Here is a 21679-nt window from a genome sequence, read left to right on the forward strand (position 1 = left end):
GCAAGGCCATGAGTTTTCTAAGTTGAGGTTAGATATTAAACATTGTCTCACTTAGGTTCTTAATCCAGAAGAGCAATTTGACTGAATGTTGCTTAAGCAGTCATTTAAAATGTTGTTATGGCTACATGTGTGTGTATAAAGCAGGGACTGAGATGAGGTTTATGGTTAATTCAACTGTTGAATGTTGCTTAAGCACCCATTTAAAATAAGGGTCAGAATGTAGTTTTGTATAAGTTGGTATTTTTCGTTGTTGTTTTTGAGACAGGATGACATGCAGCTCTGGCTGGCCTAGACCTCACTATGTACCCTATGCTGTCCTGGAACTCCTGCGTCTGCCTCCTAGTCCCAGGGGCTAGGATTAAAGATGTGTACCCCCACACCCAACCTAACAGTTTTTTGTTTGTTTGTTTGTTTTTAATTTTGGAGGCAGGGGTCTCTCTTTGTAGTCCTGGCTAGTCTGGAACTTGCCATGTAATCTATCTCAGATTTATGGCAACCTCCAAGCTTGCTGCAATCCTCTGACTCTCCTTCCTGAATGCTAAGATTACAGGTGTATGCCGCAATATCCTATATGAGTTGGTTTAATTTATGGGACTGCATTATCAAATTCATGACTTATCTAAAGTTAGGAGAAGCATTAAAATATATATATTCCCCTCTTTATAGGAGTTAAATTCAAATTTCCGGCAAATCATATTTCCAGAAGCACTTAGATGTTTAATGAAGGGGGAGTGCACCTTAGAAAGTATGCTCCATGAGCTAGACAGTCTCATTGAGCAGACAACTGACGGAGTTCCGCTGCAGACTCTAGTTGAGTCACTTCAAGCCTACTTACGAAACACAGCCATGGGACTTGAAGAAGAAACTCATGCTCATTATATCGATGTTGCCAGGTAAGTGTGCTAGCCAGCTGGCAGATCAGCAGAGGTGACACATGCCTGTAATATTAGTTCTTTGGAGACTAAGCCAAGAACATGGCCAGTTTGAGCCATCCTGTCGGCTAAAAAGAGAGGTGGTAGGAATTAAGAGGTAGCCAGGTAATGAGATTCTGAGCTCTAACCTAATTACTTTGGCAAATCTGATTACTGACATATGCTCATGCCTTTTTTAAAAAAAAAAAGGCAAGTCCATTACTTCAATCTCTAATGAATCTATAATTATTAGATTATAGATTGCAGTCCTGTGCAAGCTCATTTCTTCTCTGACCTTACTTGCATGTATGAGTATAGCACAATAGCAGTGTTGTGAAATGGGCAGTGGGAAAGTCATGAAATATGCTTGTCTTTCACTAGTAACACACATACCTATTTTAGTGTCTATGCCCTTTAGTAGCTTTATGCAGCTGTTTGCTGTACACACAACTACCTTTTTGTTGCTATGGCTATATGTGTGCATAAAGTTCAGTGTGTGTATTGAGTTTTATTTTTTTTACTGTCTGTGTGTATGGTGGTGGGGAACTCACTTGCCATGGTGCACATGTGGAAGTCAGAGGGCAGATTTATAGAGTCAATTCTTTGCTTCCACCTTTACATGGGTTCTGGGAATCTAACTCAGGTTGTCGGGCTTGTATGACAAGTACTTTTACTCACTGAGCCCTCTCACCGTCTCTTGGTGTGAGATTTTCTTAAGCCATGGAAGCTTCTGAAATGAACTTGGCTGATGAAATGGGTACCCCACTTCAGACAAACAGTTTTAATTTAGTTCATATTTATGTTTGGGAGATAAAACACTGTATTCTCTTTAATCCAGAAAAGCAGTTGGACTTTGGAACCTGTTAAGATTGCATAGCCCTCTGAGACTTACATTGTAACTGTGACTGAGCCCTACGCCCCCTTGTTAGTCTAGAGACTCGGGATCTTTTTCTTTGGCATTCTGATACTGAATTCATTGCAGAAAATACAACTCGGAGGCAGGGAGGGGTCAGAAATACTACCCACCTGATTTCCTTATTTGATTTTACTTCCTTAGGAGGGAGTGAAGGATTTGTTTCCACATGTGAGGTCATCTGCACCTGTGCATTCTGGTTTACATTCTCTTCCTTGTTTTGTTTAGTTTTTGTTATGTATGTGGAGGGTACTCATGCTACTGTGCACATACAGAGGTCAGAGAACTACTTTGTGGAGTTGTATGTCTCTATCTTTATGAGAGTTCTGTGGCTTAAACTCAAGTCATTAGGCTTGCATAATCTGATAGTAACTGCCTCTATCCATCAAGCCATTAAAAAAATAATTTACTTATTCTTATTTCATGTGCATTGGTGTTTTGCCTGCATGTATGTTTGTGTGAGGGGAGGGTGTTGGATCCATGGAACTGGAGTCAGACAGTTGTGAACCACCATGTGGGTGCTGGGAATTGAACCTGGGTCCTCTGGAAGAGTAGCCAGTGCTACTAACCGCTGAGCCATCTCTCCAGCCTCCATCAAACCATTTTAACAGCCTTCTCTTACTTAATTTGATGTCTTCCCCCTCTCACACACACACTCTATTTTTCCTTAAATAATTCAGGAAACATAAAATATGAGCATACTTTTCATAAACCTTGTCATTCATTCAACAAAAGCATAGCAACAAATTCCTTCATATCAGTGCTGCATTTAGAAATCCTCTTCTTTTCCTGTTACTTTTTACCTGTAGCTGCATAAGAGTGTAACTAATAGCATAGACAAGTACCAGCTAAAAGTGGTTTCAACTATTCATCATTTCAAGCATGGTTAAAAAGTTGGCTTAAAGGCCGGGCGGTGGTGGCGCACGCCTTTAATCCCAGCACTCCCAGGCAGAGCCAGGCGGATCTCTGTGAGTTCGAGGCCAGCTTGGGCTACCAAGTGAGTTCCAGGAAAGGCGCAAAGCTACACAGGGAAACCCTGTCTCGAAAAACCAAAAAAAAAAAAAAAAAAAAAAAGTTGGCTTAAGTCTAAGAGCATCTGGCTGCTCTTCCAGAGTCCTGAGTTCAATTCCCAGCAACCACATGGTGACTCACAACCATCTATAATGAGATCTGGCGCCCTCTTCTGGCCTGCAGGCAAACATGCAGACAGAACACTATATATAATAAATAAATAAATCTTAAAAAAAAAAGTTTTTTTGAATGTAAATGTAAACCAGAATGCACAGGTGCAGATGACTTCACATGCTTAAATCTGTACCTTTTACTGAATTTCAGACCTCACTTTGTTGTGTGTGTCGGTATGTGGATGCAGGTACATGTGCCCATGTCTGCACCTGTAGAGGCCAGAGGTTGATGTCAAGTGTCTTGCTGTATTGCTCTGCCTTTTTTTTTTTTTTTTGGTTTTTCGAAACAGTTTCTCTGTGTAGCTTTGCGCCTTTCCTAGAACTTACTTTGTAGACCAGGCCGGCCTCGAACTCACAGAGATCCGCCTCCCTCTGCCTCCCAAGTGCTGGGATTAAAGGCGTGCGCCACCACCGCCCGGCTCATCTCTGCCCTTTTTTTTAGGTTATAAGATTTACTAAGTCTGGAGCACACTGATTGGCTATACTTACCCCCTGTCTTGGCCTCCCGTTGCTGGGTTCATAGGCATGCAACACTATGCCTTGCTGTTTATGAAAGTTGTCATCTGACATACTCTAAATTACACAGTTTTTTTTTTTAAGTTTTGAAATGTGTATAATTCAAAACTACATACTCCCAAGTGACAGGTACTCACATTACTGTCTAAAGTTGGTTCCAGTTATGTGGCTATAGCACCACGTCACATGACAGTTTTGTAGGTCTACACTTTAGAATTAGGTTATTCTTGTCAGTCTCATGTATTAATGTATTAATTTTTAAAGTAAAATTTAGATCATATAAGTAGTTAATTACACATTATTAAAACTGAGTTGAAATCAATTGATTTTATAATGGAATTGGTACTAAATACTATTTTCTCATAGCAGTTCCCATAATGTTAGTATGTTTCTATAGACAGCACAGTAGCTCTGAAACTTACAGGCTAGTATGTTGCCCCAAACAAATTCTCCTTTGGATAAGGGTTTTAACACTCTTTTCTTTTTCTCTAGAATGCTGCATGCTCAATATGGTGAATTAATCCAACCAAGAAATGGCTCAGTTGATGAAACACCAAAAATGTCAGCTGGCCAGATGCTTTTGGTAGCATTTGATGGCATGTTTGCCCAAGTTGAAACTGCTTTTGGCTTATTAGTTGAAAAGGTAAACATTAACTTTGTTTTATGAAGGGTGTAAGTATAGTAGTAATTTACAAAGGAAGTGAGCATTCCTTCTTTCCATTTGCATAGTTAAACAAGATGGAAATTCCTGTAGCTTGGAGGAAGATCGACATTATTCGGGAAGCCAGGAGTACCCAAGTCAATTTTTTTGATGATGACAATCACCGTCAGGTGCTAGAAGAGATTTTCTTTTTAAAAAGACTACAGACAATAAAGGAATTCTTCAGGCTCTGTGGCACCTTTTCTAAAACATTGTCAGGTAATATTAGCATACTGGATTAGGTTGTGTTCTTAGTACTCTAGGAGGGGTCATGAAGGAATTGGCTTATTTTAATTGTGAACTTGTGAATTCTCAGTGCTTCAAATATGCAGTTTTATCTAATCTTACTGTTCAGGGCCTATTTTAATATTTTTTTATTTTTTTAAGGATCAAGTTCACTTGAAGATCAGAATACTGTGAATGGACCTGTACAGATTGTCAATGTGAAAACCCTCTTTAGAAACTCTTGCTTTAGTGAAGACCAAATGGCCAAGCCTATCAAGGCCTTTACAGCTGACTTTGTAAGGCAACTCTTGATAGGACTTCCAAACCAAGCCCTCGGACTAACACTGTGTAGCTTTATCAGTGCCCTGGGTGTAGACATCATTGCTCAGGTGGAGGCAAAGGACTTTGGTGCTGAAAGCAAAGTTTCTGTAGATGATCTGTGTAAGAAAGCTGTAGAGCACAACATCCAAGTAGGGAAGTTCTCACAGTTGGTAATGAACAGGGCTACTGTGTTAGCTAGCTCATATGACACAGCCTGGAAGAAGCATGACCTGGTGCGCAGGCTGGAAACCAGCATTTCTTCCTGTAAGACAAGCCTGCAGCGGGTGCAACTGCACATTGCCATGTTCCAGGTGAGCAGTTTGCTGTTTAGTGTGGTTTTCCTTACATATAATTCATGTATGCCAATATAAAGAAAAACTGCCTCAACTGTGCCAAACCAAAGTGTGAATACTTTCAGGGTTTTTTTTTTTTTTGGTGTGTGTATGTGTTTTCTTGGCAATTAATGTGTTAATTAACAGTGAGTATTGGTCATGAATATAATTTGTAACTGTTGTACTTATTCATGTTGTAGGTTGGTCTGTGTGCTGTATTACTGAATTTATAATTACATTTATCTTTAAATAGGTTTCACTGATGCTCTAAAAATACAATGCATAGCTTTGTATCTAAGAAAATCTGCCTTTATTTTGGAAACTGCTTATAGAAGAAGCCATTTTGTCATGTTAGCACAGGCTTTGGTATAAAATAGATTTGGATTCCAAACAGACCTAGTTCTGTCTGACATCCTGCCTGTAGATTGAGGGTGGTATCCGTTATGGAGGATGACTTGTGAGGGTTAGGAAATGATCTGTGAAGATGGTATGTGCAGTGTGACTCGGGGATGGCTTTCTTATAGATTCTTTTCTAAATGTAGGTTTCGACATCGTCAGTAGCATCAAAAAAGTTAAAGGCATTAGAGAATGTCAGTTTTTGCAATCCATTTTGGCATAAGCAATGCTTATTTTGTTTGTTTCACTTTGGTCAATGGAGCAGTGTTTCCTTCTATTGGCGGTTTTTATCATCACTAGCTATTTTCTTCATAAGCTAGGAAAAGTAGTGTATTCAACCCTAATCATATTAGTTGTATATTAATAGTCCTGCTTCTCACACACTGTCTGTGGGTGTAGGGTGGGGGGTAATGCTTTATGAATTCTGAAAATGTTTTATGCTTTGAAATAGCACACATTTTGGATTTTATTCCCTTAAAAGTTATCAGTGTTGGGGCCAGGAATGTAACTCATTTGTAGTTGGCAATGCATGCACAAGGTCCAGCACTGTATTAACTGGACTTGGTGGTACACACTTGTTTGGGCAGGAGGATCAAACTTGGCTATATATAGCAGGTTTGAGGCCAGCCTTAGCTATATGAGACCCTGTCTAAAATAATAGTAATAATAATTAATAAAAAACAAATGCCAAAAATTTTAGATTGACAGTTAATATTAAGGGAAACTTGTTAGAAATTCTTTCCATTTTTAAATCTAGGCACACTTTTAAGCTGTAAGCATAATGTATAACTATTGTATTATTTACTTTTTACTGATGCTAGGAATCAAATCAATCCAAGGCCTTACACATTATGTTAGGCACATCACTGAACTATACCCCCAGCTCCTGTATAAGTTGTAGCACAAATGACCTTCAAGAACAGTAAAAAAGAAAAATGATTTGATAGTGTGTGGAGAGTTCTTTTTCTGTATAAGTCTCCTTGCTAGACAATCCCACCAGACCTGAAACTAATTTCACTGTGTCCTCTTATCTAGAGATTGACACACACACACACACACACACACACACACACACACACACACACACACACACACACACATCACAAAGACAAGGTGTGTATTTTTGTTTTGTTTTGCTTTTAAATTAATTAGCTCAAGCTGGCCTGGAACTTGTTATCCTCCTGTCTCAGTCTTGGCAAGTACTGGGATTACAGTTTTATGTCACTAGACCTGGAAAGGTCAGTTGTCTTTGGGGCATGCCTACCAAATGTAAGACTTATCAGATGTTTTAAGAATTCCTGTTTGAGTGCTGTGTATTAGTGATCCCTGAAGTTTACCAGCCATCCTCCATGTCAGGGAAGTTTTCAGTTTGATGTGATACTTCTTTCCCCAACTCATTGTCCCTTTGTTGAAGCTCAATGTTCTGTCTCTCCCAGTCTTACCTATGCTGCCCTTCCCTTATTTATCTGTAGTTTTGTCCTACTGGTGCTACATTCCTTTTTTCTTTGAATAGTGGCAGCATGAAGACCTCCTTATCAACAGACCACAAGCCATGTCAGTCACCCCGCCTCGCTCTGCAATCCTGACCAGCATGAAGAAGAAACTGCATGCTCTTAGTCAGATTGAGACTTCGATTGGGACCGTCCAGGTGTGTTTGACTTCCTACTAGCACATTTGGATTTTCGAAGTAACTAACTAGTGACATTCATTATATCTGTGCCTGTCTTTGGCTTCTACACCAAAGAAGTATAGTTCAATCCCTTTTCGCTTTCATTTTAATTTTTTAAATTTTGTTTTTATTAAAAATGAAGAGCTGTCCATGGAATATATTCTGATCACAGTTTTCCCTCCCTCATCTCCCTCCCAGTGCCTCTACCTCCCACCCTTATAACACCACCATATCTTCATTTCTTAAGAAAACAAACAAGCAAATAATTTTTTTTCCTTTCCTTTCTATTTTAGTCTTATGCTCCAAGACCAAGGACTTGTTTTTTGTTTTTTTTTCTTCGAGACAGGGTTTCTCTATGTCGTTTTGGTGCCTATCCTGGAACTCACTCTGTAGCTCTGTGGACCAGGATGGCCTCAAACTCACAGAGATCCACCTGGCTCTGCCTCCTGAGTGCTGGGATTAAAGCTGTGTGCCACCACCACCTGGTGACCAAGGACTCTTACAGTAATGGTTTCACCTGGTTTACTATGAAGCTTGGTTCCTTTGTACTTCTGTCCTGTAGATAAAGGATTCAATATGTTCAAGGCAGCAGAACATGTTTCTAAATGATTATTATTGGTTGTATACTTGCAGTTCTATGTTGAAAGCTAAATATTTAGTCAATTTTTTTAAAAACAAAACTGGTCTTGAAGATGTGTGTGTGTGTGTGTGTATCCTTCATAACTCAGGTAATACTTAGTGACATTCTTTTCTGATTATATAATTTAAGAGTATAATATGAAATTCAATACTCATGAGGTACTTTAAATTTGTTTTGTTTTGTTTTGTTTGAGACAGGTTTCTCTGTGTAGTTTTGGTGCCTATCCTGGATCTCGCTCTGTAGATCAGGCTGGCCTCGAACTCTCAGAGATCCTCCTGGCTCTGCCTCCCAAGTGCTGGGATTAAAGGTATGCACCACCACTGCCTGGCTTGCTTGTTTTTTTGAGACAGGGTGTCTCTGTGTAACCCTGGCTGTCCTGGAACTCTCTATGTAGACCAGACTGGCCTTGAACTTGAACCCGCTGGCCTTTGCCTCGCTAAGTACTGGGATTAGAGGTGTGTGCCAGCACCGGCTGTATTTTAGAATTTTGAAGTGAAACTTTTTTGATCTTAGTTCTTTGAAGAAGTTGGCCAGCAGTCTGCCAATTGAGCTATGTCCCTAACCATTTTCCTTTTGTTTTTCTCTTAATTTTTAAACTTATTTATTTATTTTTCTTGTGGTAAGAATTGAAGATAGGGTCTCATGCTTGCTGAGCAACTGATCTCTCAGCTTCATACATCTCCAGAAATGTTTGGATCTTCCTCTTCCTCCACCCCACCCCCCTCATTTTGGCATAGAAGAGACAGATTTTTACCCTGTATCTCAGGCTATCCTGGAACTAGCTGTTGGCATTCCCAGTGCTAGGATTACAGGTGTGCCACCATCATGCTGAGTCTGTATTTAACTTTTTAAAAAACTGCTCTTAAAAAAAAAACGACAATCACAAACACTGCAAAAACAAAAAACAACAACAACAACAACAACAACAAAAACAAAACAGGGCTGGAGAGATGGCTCAGGGGTTAAGAGCACTGGCTCTTCTTCCAGAGTTCAATTCCCAGCACCCACATGGCAGCTCACACCTTTCTGTAACTCCAGTTTCAGGGGACCCCCACACCCATGGCAGAAACACAAACACACATAAGAATAAAATAAAATATATTTAAAAAAAAATTAAAAAAAAAAATAAAACAAAACCCAAAGAACATGAAAGTGGTATAGATTTTAAGAAAGTAAATTAGGGCTGGAGAGATGGCTCAGAGGTTAAGAGCACACTGCTTGTTCTTCCAAAGGTCCTGAGTTCAATTTCCAACAACCACATGGTGACTCACAACCATCTGTAATGAGATCTGGTGCCCTCTTCTGGCCATCAGGGATATGTGCAGACAGAACACTGTATACATAATAAATAAATCTTAAAAAGAAGGAAAGAGCCGGGCGGTGGTGGCGCACGCCTTTAATCCCAGCACTCGGGAGGCAGAGCCAAGAGGATCTCTGTGAGTTCAAGGCCAGCCTGGACTACCAAGTGAGTTCCAGGAAAGGCGCAAAGCTACACAGAGAAACCCTGTCTCGAAAAACCAAAAAAAAAAAAAAAAAGAAGGAAAGAAAATTAAAAATCATTCTTTTCTTCCCTAGGCATCTATGACACTTAAATACTCAAATAAAATCGAGATGAGCAGGCTAGAGAGATGGCTCAGGGGTTGAGAGCACCGACTGCTCTTCCAGAGGACCTGGGTTCAATTCCCAGCATCCACATGCAGCTCACAACTGTCTGTAACTCCAAGATCTCACATTCACACAGACAGGCATACATGAAGACAAAACACCAATGCACATAAAATAAAAATAAATAAATTTAAAAAATCAAGATGAACTCCAAAATAAAGATGTTTGAGATATTTTATAAATTAAGCAGGCCCACCTATGCTTCTTCTGAATCTGTCTGATCATAAAATGCTTAACAGGGAGTGGAGAGTGTGGTAAGGCTCAGGGATTCTGCTGGCTTTTACAGGAAAAATTAGCAGCCCTTGAAGCAAGCATTGAGCAGCGGCTAAAGTGGGCAGGTGGTGCCAACCCTGCACTGGCACCAGTACTACAAGATTTTGAAGCAACAATAGCTGAAAGAAGAAATCTTGTTCTCAAAGAAAGCCAGAGAGCAAACCAGGTACTGCATCTTGCACCCCCATGATGCTGTTTCCAGATTATGAAAGCATTTGCATTTTGTCTTTAGGTTCTTTTGGCTATGTCAGATCTAGGAATACTGACGTGCACTACTTACAGTCTTTGTAAATATTTGGTGTGTTTTCACAAAGGGCCTTATGTTCTTAGGACCATTTCTCATTCAGATTCTAGAAATGAGTAGGTAGTGCTGTTTTTCACATCATCAATCTCCTTCCCCACCCTTTGTGGGTTCTCTCTTTACAGGTCACTTTTCTCTGCAGCAACATCATTCATTTTGAAAGTCTACGAACAAGAACTGCAGAAGCCTTAAGCCTGGATGCTGCCTTATTTGAACTAATCAAACGATGCCAGCAGATGTGTTCATTTGCGTCACAGTTCAACAGTTCAGTCTCTGAGTTAGAGCTTCGTTTGTTACAGAGAGTGGTGAGTCCTGTGGGAGTAACTAACTGGAAGTGTTAAACATAATAAGGCCAGTAACCCAAATTAAAGGTACAGTTATTGAAGACTAAACAATATAACAAGTTGTTACAATTGAATTAATGCTAATTCTATTTAGGACACGACTCTTGAACATCCCATTGGCAGTTCTGAGTGGCTTCTGTCAGCACACAAACAGTTGACCCAGGATATGTCCACCCAGAGGGCTGTTCAGACAGAGAAGGAGCAACAGATAGAAACTGTTTGTGAGACCATCCAGAGCCTAGTGGACAGCGTAAAGACTGTGCTTACAGGTCACAACCGGCAGCTTGGAGATGTCAAACATCTCCTGAAAGCCATGGCTAAGGTAATGCACCCCACTAGCATAGTTTCCTGTCTCAAGACATAGGTTGCTTTGTGGAAAGATGTGACACTTTTTAAAGAAAAATAACTTCTCAATTTATATCTTGCAACTTGTTTGTAACTAGGTCAGAATGTGTTTCATCAACCATTTTTTTTTAAAGCAGGCATTATGATTTTTGTACAGAGAGAATCCGAGACTTAATGGATTAACTTAGTGCCCAGTGGAACAGCTATTTCGGTTTTTCGTCTCTTATCCTCCACTTGTGTCTCCAGACAAATATAGCTTTTCTCCAAAGTGAATGAACTACTGTCTCTTCCCTCCAGTACTCTGCTCAGTGTGGTTAATAAGGAAATACATTCCCAGAAGAGGCTAAATTACTTCATCATTACAAAATAGTGGGAACAGTCACTTTGATATTTCTTTTTGTTTGGTGCTAGAAACAAAGATCCTGTAAAAAGAAACTAACATGTAACTAGCAGATCAAACACAGTGATATTTAGGTCATTTATTACATCTTGATCACAAGGTGACTGTCTTGAGAGGAATTGCTGGAACAAACAAGTCTGTTACTAATGGATTGTGCATTGGTGGCAGGACGAAGAGGCTGCTCTAGCAGATGCTGAAGATATCCCCTATGAGAGCAGTGTCAGACAATTCCTGGCTGAGTATAAATCATGGCAAGACAACATTCAGACAGTTTTGTTCACATTAGTCCAGGCCATGGGTCAGGTTCGAAGTCAAGAACATGTTGAAATGCTGCAGGAAATCACTCCCACTTTGAAAGAACTGAAGACACAAAGCCAGAGGTAAGCGTGCTTTCTGGCCAACTCTCATGACATAGAAGCAAAGCATGAGAAGTTTTGCTCATGTATTTGTAAGCAGTTATCTGATAAAAACATTCCATAAATAAACATTTCATAAATTTTGTATTTCAGTATCTATAATAATTTAGTGAGTTTTGCATCACCCTTAGTCACCGACGCAGCAAACGAATGTTCAAGTCCAACATCATCTGCTACTTACCAGCCATCCTTTGCTGCAGGTATGAAAGAGGCCGCATCTTGATGTGTTGACAGTTTATACATACAGGTTTAGGTGCTTAGTTCTGGGTCTATTGTGTTTTTAATCACTACTTTTAAAGGGGTTTTCTTTAATGCTGTCAGATACCAACCTCAATAATTATCATTAAAAGAACTTAACAAGATAGCCGAAATACCTGTATTGAAATATTCCTTACAAGTTTATTTTAGCTAGGTGGTGGTGGTTTAAAGGTTTAACTTAGCTAGGCAGTGGTGGCACGTGCCTAATCCTAGCACTCTGGAGGCAGAGGCAGGGATCTCTGACTTCAAGGACAGCCAGGGCTATACAGAGCAGCCCTGTCTCAAAAAAAAAAAAACAAGGTTTATCTTATGGTGCATACTTCTAATACCTGTACTGGGGAGGGTGAGGCAAGAGGATTGTGAGTTTAAGGACAGCCTGGCCTAATATTAAGACTATCTCAAAACCAAAAAACAAAACAAAGGACCAGAGAGATGGTTAAGAGTGCTTGCTGCTCTTGCAGAAGGTAAGAGTTCAGTTCCTAACTCAAAATTTCCCGTAATTCCAGCTCCAAGGACTCTGATGCCCACTTTGCCCTCGTTAGGTGGACACACACACACACACACACACACACACACACACACACACACAGATAAAAATAGAATAAAATCTTTACAAATAAACCAAACTGAAGACAATCAGCAAATTCAATAGGATTTAACATTGTTCTGTATTTAAAATGAATGGGTTAATTTTCCTTAAAAAGAATAACTGGGTAGTACTTGGGAGGCTGAAGCAGGAGGCTTGCAAGTCTGGGGCTTAAATGATCTCAGACTTCCTTCTTTCTGTTTACTTATTTACTTACTTACTCACTTATTTGTTTCTTTGTTTTGTGGCTGTCCTGGAACTTGCTATGTAGGTCAGGCTGGCCTTGAACTCAGTGATCCCTCTGCCTTTGCCTTCCAAGTGGCTGGCATTGAAGGCATCTACTACATGTCTGGCTTCAGACTTTTAATTTTATGATTTAAGTTTTTTTTCTTGTTGGGACCTTTAGAATATTAGAATAACAATAGAAAATTTTGTTTGGAATCTTTCATTTCAAATTAAGCCATGAACACTACTGTGCATATCTGTAGGGCTTTTTTTTAAATAATAATAATATATTCACACATAGATCATTTTGTGAGTATGTTTTTTTGTTGGTTTTCCTAGTTGATGTTAAATTGGTAATTGCTTGGTGTAAAGTTAATGTCCAAAAAGTATATCAAGCTATGCTGATATCTCTCTGTCTGTCTGTCTTTCTATCTTTTCTGTTTATCTATCATGTGCATTGGTGTTTTGCCTGCATGTATGCCTATGTGAGGCTGCTGTCTGAAACTGTAGAGACAGTTGTGAGTTGTCAGGTGGGTGCTGGGAATTGAATCTTCGTCCTCTGGAAGAGCAATCAGTGCCCTTAACCCCTCAGTCATCTCTTCAGCCCAATACTTAAAATATTTATTATTTTTAAAAGACAGCATCTCACTGCTAAGCCCTGGTTGGCCTAGAACACACAGAGATTCGCCTGCCTCTGCCTCCTGGGAGCTGGATTCAAGGTGTGGCCACCATTGTTAATCTTTTCTTTCTAGTGCTCTTGTTGCTGCTGCTTCTCCTTCTCCAGTATATTTTGGCCATGGTCTTTCTCCTATCCTAACTCCTCCCAGAATCCCTCCCTACCTAACCACACAATTTCATATTAAAAAACAAAATCAAGCCAGGTGGTCACGGTGGCACATGCTTTTAATTCCAACACTCAGGAGGCAGAGGTAGGCAGATCTCTGTGAGTTCAAGGTCAGACTGATCTACAGAGTTCCAGGACAGCCAGGGCTACATGGAGAAACCTATCTTGAAAACACAAACAAAACAAAACAAACACACACAAAACCAAATGAAACAAACATACAGTCTGAGAATTCTGTTGTATCAGCCCTGTTGTGTCAGGAAGACACTTTCCTTGGAGTCATCCACTACCTCTGGCTCTTAAAATCTTTCTGCCTCCTCTTCTGCATAGATTCTTGAATCCATTTAGGGTTGAATGCTCTTAAAGTTTCTTGCTCTCTGATGTTGTCCAGTTGTGGGTCTCTGGGTTAATTGTCTACTGCAAGAAGTTTGACTGATGAGGTTGAGTGATGCACTGATATGGGTCCCAGTTATGTGTAGTGGCTATGGTGTCCCTGTTAAGAGAGCCATTCTGTAGTCGGCAGAGAGTTGCAGAGGAATTGAGATTGGCTGGGAGGAGTGGTTTAGGAGGGTGATGAGGAAGCTTTTTTTCCACCTTCAGATTTTTGAATTTAATGTATGAATGTTTTGCCTGCATTGTGCACCATATAGGTGCCTCGTGTCTTCAGAGGTCAGAAGAGAGTGTCAGTCAGATATCCTGGAGCTCTGTTTACCAATGGTTGTAAGCCACCATGTGGATGTTGTGAGTTGAAACAGAACTATAAGACCAGCAACAACTCTAAACTGCTGAGCTGTGTCTTCCAGTCCCAATCACTAATGAATACTTTTTGTGGGTGATTGGTGTGTGTGTGTGTGTGTGTGTGTGTGTGTGTGTGTGTGTGTACACGTGTACGTGTGTGTACATTGGGTGCCATCCACCTTGGTTTTTTGATTTTTGTTTTTTAAAGATTTTATTTATTTATTTATTTATTTTGGTTTTTCGAGACAGGGTTTCTCTGTGTAGCTTTGCGCCTTTCCTGGATCTCGCGCTGTAGACCAGGCTGGCCTTGAACTCACAGAGATCCTCCTGGCTCTGCCTCCCGAGTGCTGGGATTAAAGGCGTGCGCCACCACTGCCCGGCAAGATTTTATTTTTGAGTGTTTGTCTACAGTGCCCAGGGAGGAATGAACGTATTGGATCCTCTTGAACTAGAGTTACAGACAGTTGTGAGCTGCCATGTGGGCGTTGGGAATTGAGCCTGGGTCCTCTGCAAGATTAGTCAGTGTTTTTAACTGGTGGGCCATCTCTCCAAACCCCTACCTTGTTTTTTGAGACAAGGTCTCTCACTGGCACCTTACCTGGGCTCACAGATTAGCTGGCCAGTGTACCCTAGAGATCCACTTATCCTAGCCTCCCTTGCACTGGAATTACAAGTGTACTCTGGCTTTATGCCCTGATTGAGATATTGCCTGCCACTGTTTATCATGGCATAGTGAAGATGGTTATGTTGTACAGCTTCATATATTGAGAGCCTCACTGCTGATGAGGTTGTGTTTTTAGGAACATTATTATGTCAAGGGATAAGGACTTTTACCATTATAAAATCAAGTTCATTTTCAAGGTTGAGTACTGTGGAGTACTTGCTACCAGCCATCCCTGTGTATGTGCTCCCACCCCCCACTCCATTTCTGTTTGCATGTAAATTGAGCCACTAATTCTTTCTCTATAGCGGTCCGGAGCAATACTGGCCAGAAGACTCAGCCTGATGTCATGTCCCAGAATGCTAAAAAGCTGATTCAGAAAAATCTGGCTACATCAGCAGATACTCCACCAAGCACCATCCCAGGAACTGGCAAGAGCATTGCTTGTAGTCCCAAAAAGGCTGTCAGAGATCCTAAAACAGGGAAAGGTAATCAGTTAGAGTATGAAGGCCGTATAATTCTATAATACACAAAGGTTGGTTTGACTAACATGTCATTGCTTTATAGCTGTGCAAGAGAGAAACTCCTATGCAGTGAGTGTGTGGAAGAGAGTGAAAGCCAAGCTAGAGGGCCGAGATGTTGATCCAAACAGGAGGATGTCAGTTGCTGAGCAGGTGACTATTTTTTAAGCTTAAGCTATGTTTTAATGCTGCTGGTAGGTTGAAGGATCTCATTTACCCATTTCCTTATTTCATCAAGAATTAAGGCCCTTAGGCTAGCAGTATGACTCAGTGGGTAAGGCCACTTGCCACAAAAGCTTGACAACCTAAGTTCAATCCTTGGTTTCACATGGTGGAATAAAGAAAGACAACTCACTCAAGTTGTCCTCTGACCTCCATATGTCCTTTGATGAGCTCATTCTCGCTCGCTCGCTCGCTCGCTCACTCAGCAACAAAAAGAGAAAGCCCCTAAACCTACATTCAGGAGTCAGAAGGTTATTAGTAACATAGCTGTGGGGTTGTCAAATGCTCACAACTTGACTCTTCACTACTTAGGACTTTCCTTTCAGCAGCATCTTTCATAGAAATTTAAGCTCTAATTATCCACCACACTCAAGTTAATTTTCACTTTAAAGATTCTGAAAGTTGGCCGGGTGGTGGTGGCACACACCTTTAATCCCAGCACTCAGGAGGCAGAGGCAGGCGGATTTCTGTGAGTTTGAGGCCAGCCTGGGCTACAGAGTAAGTTCCAGGAAAGGTGCAAAGCTACACAAAGAAACCCTGTCTCGAAAAACCAAAAAAAAAAAAAAAAAATCTGAAAGTTTCAGATGAAGGGAGGACGACAGTTTTGGGAGGTGTAGACTAGTCCTGTGAATACCTATGTGTCTTTGTCCAAAGTTTTTCCCTGTTACTAGTTGTGTGTGTCTGGATAGTGCACCCCCACTCCTCCAGGTGCTGGGGATTGAACATAGGTCCTGATAGGTGCTAGGCAAGTACTTTACCACTGAGTTATTCAACTTCCAGCTGTTGATTATTAAAAATGTTCAAAGTTAAAGTTGTAGGAATGCCATACGTTTTACCAAGACTAAGCATTTCTTGCATACACTTTTCATCATTGTTTTGTTCTAAGCATAGCATTTCATGGCATAACCCTGAGAGCAAATAATGGTGGGGGGATGGGTAGGCTCCTATGATCCCTATAGTTCTAAGGGTTCTGACTTTGCTGAGACACTCAGCCTGTGTATCCTCTGTGGTCATAGAATGAATCACCTCTTTTTTTTTTTAACCAGATTTTAACCCAATCTTCCTTTGGTGATTGGGTTGACTAGAACTTACTCTAGAGACAACTCATGCAATTTGTATATAAACTGTGACCTTGCAAGTTCTCAGTGGTTTTCAATTTTGTCCTACCTATGTTCACAGGTTGACTATGTCATTAAGGAAGCAACTAATCTAGATAACTTGGCTCAGCTGTATGAAGGTTGGACAGCCTGGGTGTGAATGGCAACACAGTAGATGAGTCTGGTTAAGCGAGGTCAGACATCCACCAGAATCAACTCAGCCTCAGGCATCCAAAGCCACATCACAGTCGGTGGTGATGCAACTGGGGGCTTACTCTGAGGAAACCTAGGAAATCTCGGTGTACTAGGAAGTGAATCCTGCAGGACAGCTGCACTCAGGGATACGCCCAACACCATGGCCAGGGTCAAAGGTGAAGAAAGCAAGCTCACTGCCTGCACACGGAGATTGTCTTTCTGCCACAGAACAGCTGCAAATGTGTCAGGAGGTTAGCTGAGAAAGAAATCGGGATGCTGCGGAGCACAGAGTGACTTGGAACTCCATTCCACCTGACCCTGTGTGTACAATCCAGGAAAACAAACCCCGCTCAGAAACAGAGAAAACTGGGGCCGCGAAGAACTCACAGCCACGGAAGAGTTGATGCATTCAGATTCTGGAGAAACACTTGTTGCTTGGCAACAGTACTGGTTGGGTTGACCAGTAAGTACCAAAAGGCTATGCTGTATGAATTTCAGAAATGGACTGAAAAAAAGGAGAGCAGTGTAACAGACACTACATTGGAAGAACTGACTTCTGAAATGAAGGGAAAAGCACCTATGGATCCCACTCCTCCCAATCGTTTACCTGTTCCCCTGCTCCCCCTTGACCCACTCTGGTAGATTAGCCAGCTGTCAGACTCACTTTTATTTCAATCCTTACACTTCATAAACTTTCGTCTCCACGCCGTTACCATTTGGCGACAGAAACAGGAGCTTCTCCAAATCCAATGAAAACATGGAAAATTCAAGGATTGTTTAAAGGTCCGATCATCACATACAAGGTGTAACTCAGTCATATCTGTGACTCCTATCATGTACAGTTTCCAGAATTGTCACTGTGCATCCAAATGTTATGAGTCTAACAGACATTGATTTCATGTGCACTCCCCTTTGCTTACAGTGTGCATTTTTTGGAGGTCATTCAAAATTTCCCTCTTCTGTGATTGCTGTAGTTTCTTTCATAGAAAGTAGCTGATCTGATGTAATCTTTTATCTTTTAAACAACCAGGATAGAGAACCTATTGGAGTTTGCATTGTTGATGACAGGTTCACAATAAAGTGATGTTCTGGTGGAGGTAGAGTGAAATGTTTTTTAATTCAGTTTTCTCATTTGATACTTTTAATTTACAAAGTATAATTTTCTCTTACGTTTTAAGGTGTAAATTAAAAGTGCTTTAGTTTACCTGGCATTTAGGGGCATACAAAGTGATGCCCACCAGCACCTTTAAGTTCAGCTGGTGGTCTGTGAGGGGTTCTATTTACTTTCTGCATCATTTTATAGCTTACTGTTGAGTGACTAGTGTAGTGAGTCATGATCAAGGCATCATTTAGCATTTTCAGTACTTGCTGCTGATCCTCGATAGAAGTCCAGACTAGAATAGAGCTAAAAATCACGTATCAACACAGAATAGCACACAGTATTTTGAGTCTGTTTTCCCAGCATTTTAGCAACTAATGCAGTGGCCACTTACATTTGCCAGCCTCTACGCACAAGCCTGAAAGGTCCTATGGAAACACTCCATGTGGCTCTGGGCTCTTCTCTGATTGCTACGAGTTTAATTCTAATCCTCACAGGATGGATGCCAGTGTCAGCACTTTCTTAATTATGAGTATTGGAAGAGGCTGTTTTGAATTTCCATGTGTCCAATGACCAGTTAAGAAACTTAGCACATTGCATTTGATTTTATTCATTGATTTTTGAGCCTTATTTTCACAAAACAGCCTAGCTGGAAATATTGATGCCATACTGTATTTTGCATGCTGCTTTCTTTCCCAGAGGCATTGAGGGCAACTGTACTTGGTAACTTTTGCTCTCTCAAGATTTGTCATTTTTAGCCATTCTTCATGTCAGGAAGAGCTTTTATCATAATGATAAAACCAGCTCATATTTATTTGTCCCTGTAGGTGGTGATACTGGTCAAAAATGGATTCTGTTTTGGTAATAGGTGAATTTATTTCCCATGAATTTCCAGCATCAGAAGTACCTGGCACCTTAATCCAAGCAAAAATATGACAGCTTAAAAAAACAACCAAAAAAAAAAAATGTGCCTCTGATGAATTACCCATCCTTTCTATTTTAAGTTGGTCCCTGAGAGAGGAGTAGGTCTTGGTTATAGAGCAGATAAGAGCAACCAAGTACTTCAAAGCTTGCTGCTTGCTCACTGCACTCCGGACAAAACCCTCATCTGTGTGGTTTGGCTTCCTGTGCAAATAGCCTTGCCAGGTTGAGCTTTTGTAAGAATCCTCAAGTGGAAAAAATAGGGCTATTGGGGGAATGTCTTAAGAAATCATGTAGAGTGCTATAGTTTTGAAGTCATACATTTTTTTTGATGACAAAATACCTGTGGAAAACCAGGGATATTTTCTCTTTCTCCCCAACCCTTCCTCTCCTTACTCCTTACCGCTCTACTCCCTACTTCCACCTCTCCACTCTAAGATTCAGGGGGTACAGGACAACCATACAACAACCTCTTCTAATTCAGAGTACCCTTGAGAATTGAAATGTATTGTGTTTTGTTGTCTTTAATTAGTTAGCGTCTGTTTTCAGTTGATTTCTCTACCAAGCTGTGGAAACCTGGTACTTAGGAAACTGTTCTTCCTTTACCAAAGTGTCTTGTAGTTTCTGTTTCTGGTCAGGAGCTGATCACGCAGTTGGCTAGATGACTTCTTTTGACACTGGTGGTGATCTTGATCTACTTGCTTAGATCACTGATTCAGAGTTCAAATCCCAAGTTCAGGGTGAGAATTTGTAATACAAAGGAAAAACTCCCTTCACTTTGCTCTTAACACTTGCCTCTGTTACCTACGCTTAGTAGTTTTCTTAATATTGTCCAATGTTTGGTGTTATCTACATTGTTTTTGTTTAATTGTGGTTGTTCCGATGTGTGAAATTTAAGGAAAGAGCCATTTAATAAAAGCCAAGCAGGGCAATGCAAGTACAGCCAAATACTAGAGTTGATGTGCAGTCTTAGGTCCTTTTTAATCTGGGGTATTATAGGCAGTACTTTAAATCAGAGTCTTCCTGGCCTATTTCCCTCCACCTTATTGTAGTTACTTGGGGGCTTACTTGTGCAGTACTAAAATCAAAGGAGCTGGTTCTTCTTTTCTCCCAATTCTTTTCTTAGTAATGAGCACACCTACAACTAGCCTGTGACTCCTATTCAAACACAGCATATGTCAATGCTGTGCTGCTTGCTGTTAGCTGGAGTCCCTGCAGTGCAGGGATGGAACCTTGCACATGCTAGGCAAGTGCTCTACTCCTGAGCTACATACATCCTAGCCCTTCAACTAGCACACTGAAGCAGCTTTGTTTCACATGTGTTAAGATGAGTACGAAAACCAACATTATTTTATATCTTGTTGAATTTATAAAATGCCAGTAATTAGAACCCTCCCCCTCCAAATCAAGGAGGCAAAAAAATTAACGCACTAGTCACTGAAGTCTTCATCTTCAGTTCACTGGGTAGGATAGGAAGATTCCTTATAAGAGGTACTAGTGAGCATCAACGCTTTGCTAAGATTCAAGAGAAGGCAGTTCCCTGTACTTGGCCTGCTTTGGGGGCTGGATAACATCATTTACAAAATGCAAACTGAGCTTAGGTTCAAAAAGGCAACCAGGTTGAGAACCTTTGAGAATTGGGGCTCACTGGGTGAGTCTAGTGCTAATGTTAAGAACTCAAAATCAGCTGGATATTTGAAGACGGTAAAGAATTGGATATTGTTCGGAAGCAGATTTTTCCCCTCAAAACAGGCTGATTAACAGTGGTTGTTTTCCCTTTCCTGATGTTTGATTCAGCTCTGTTTCAGATTACTGTGTTGCTTATTTTTCCAGTTTTAGAAGTCCCTTATGTTTCCGCCTGGAATGTCAGGTGGCAGTGACATCACATTTCATATTTGATTTTTTTTTTATCCCTTATTTAAGAGCAAGTTGAGTTAAGCTGAATCTTCCTTGTCCTAGTAACTGTACAAATAGTGGCTTTTTTCTTAAGTTGTAATGCCTCCTGATGGATATAATTTTGTGCTTGTATTTAAAATTAAAAGTTGAATAAGTCACACCAGCTTCCTGAAAATGTCCATAATGCATCTTTTGGAAAAAAAAAAAAAACACATGCCTACTTTGCATTAACATGGTAAAGATTGTATGAAATACCTGCTTTTCAAAAAAATAAATAAAGGTTCAAGTCTTAAAAGATACAGTATGTAAGTTCTGAATTTATTGAAGTAGATCCCAGAAATTTTGTTTGGAACACAGTTGTGTGGCTTTCTATTTTTCCCCAAATTAAAAAATTTAATTCTCAAAAACATTGTTTTACTCGTGTTTGAACAGTGAAAATTTTATTTCAGTAGGAAAGTTCTTAGATAAGAGTCAATGCCTTCAATCTAGGGGAGGCAAAGGTAGTGGATCTCTGAGTTCCAGGCTAGCTGGGCCTATAAAGAGAAACCCTGTCTTGAAAAACAAAAGGCAGTGTATGAAGCTTAATTTTGGCAATATTTAAAAGACAAAACTGGCAGACCATTATTGGGAGTAAAAGCTCTGAAGGAAGAGAGTATCTGCAGAGTTCATTTGCTGTGCCAAGGTTCTGAGGAAGACTGTGGTACGGGCTTCATCATCTGGTACATTTCAAGAGATCACTTCAGGTTGTGGTGCAAAAACAGAAGTTAGAAGAAAGAGTAGGTTTTTAATCCCTGGGTCATTTGGAAGGTTAGTGAGAGCTGGGTTTGGACCTGGGTCTGGGAACAGTCTCCAACAAAAGTGCTCT

General features: G+C 40.5%; 1 protein-coding gene across 5 annotated transcripts in view; it reads left to right on the top strand.

Moving 5' to 3' along the window:
- The window catches only part of Smg1 (SMG1 nonsense mediated mRNA decay associated PI3K related kinase), a 104515-nt gene extending 83402 nt beyond the window's left edge, over positions 1–21113 (top strand). For all 5 annotated transcript variants that reach the window (XM_052713868.1, XM_052713865.1, XM_052713867.1 and 2 more), the window contains 13 exons: positions 667–893; positions 4017–4167; positions 4254–4443; positions 4612–5081; positions 7012–7146; positions 9759–9911; positions 10172–10351; positions 10485–10712; positions 11304–11515; positions 11645–11751; positions 15172–15351; positions 15431–15537; positions 16786–21113. In XM_052713868.1, coding sequence (XP_052569828.1) covers positions 667–893; positions 4017–4167; positions 4254–4443; positions 4612–5081; positions 7012–7146; positions 9759–9911; positions 10172–10351; positions 10485–10712; positions 11304–11515; positions 11645–11751; positions 15172–15351; positions 15431–15537; positions 16786–16863 — 2418 coding nt within the window. In that variant the 3' untranslated portion in view covers positions 16864–21113. The remainder of the gene's footprint in view (positions 1–666; positions 894–4016; positions 4168–4253; positions 4444–4611; positions 5082–7011; positions 7147–9758; positions 9912–10171; positions 10352–10484; positions 10713–11303; positions 11516–11644; positions 11752–15171; positions 15352–15430; positions 15538–16785) is intronic.
- The last annotated feature ends 566 nt before the right edge of the window (positions 21114–21679 follow it).

This window comes from Peromyscus californicus, unplaced genomic scaffold (genome assembly GCF_007827085.1).
Source record: "Peromyscus californicus insignis strain IS unplaced genomic scaffold, ASM782708v3 Scaffold_4__1_contigs__length_199733344, whole genome shotgun sequence".
Taxonomy (NCBI): domain Eukaryota; kingdom Metazoa; phylum Chordata; class Mammalia; order Rodentia; family Cricetidae; genus Peromyscus; species Peromyscus californicus.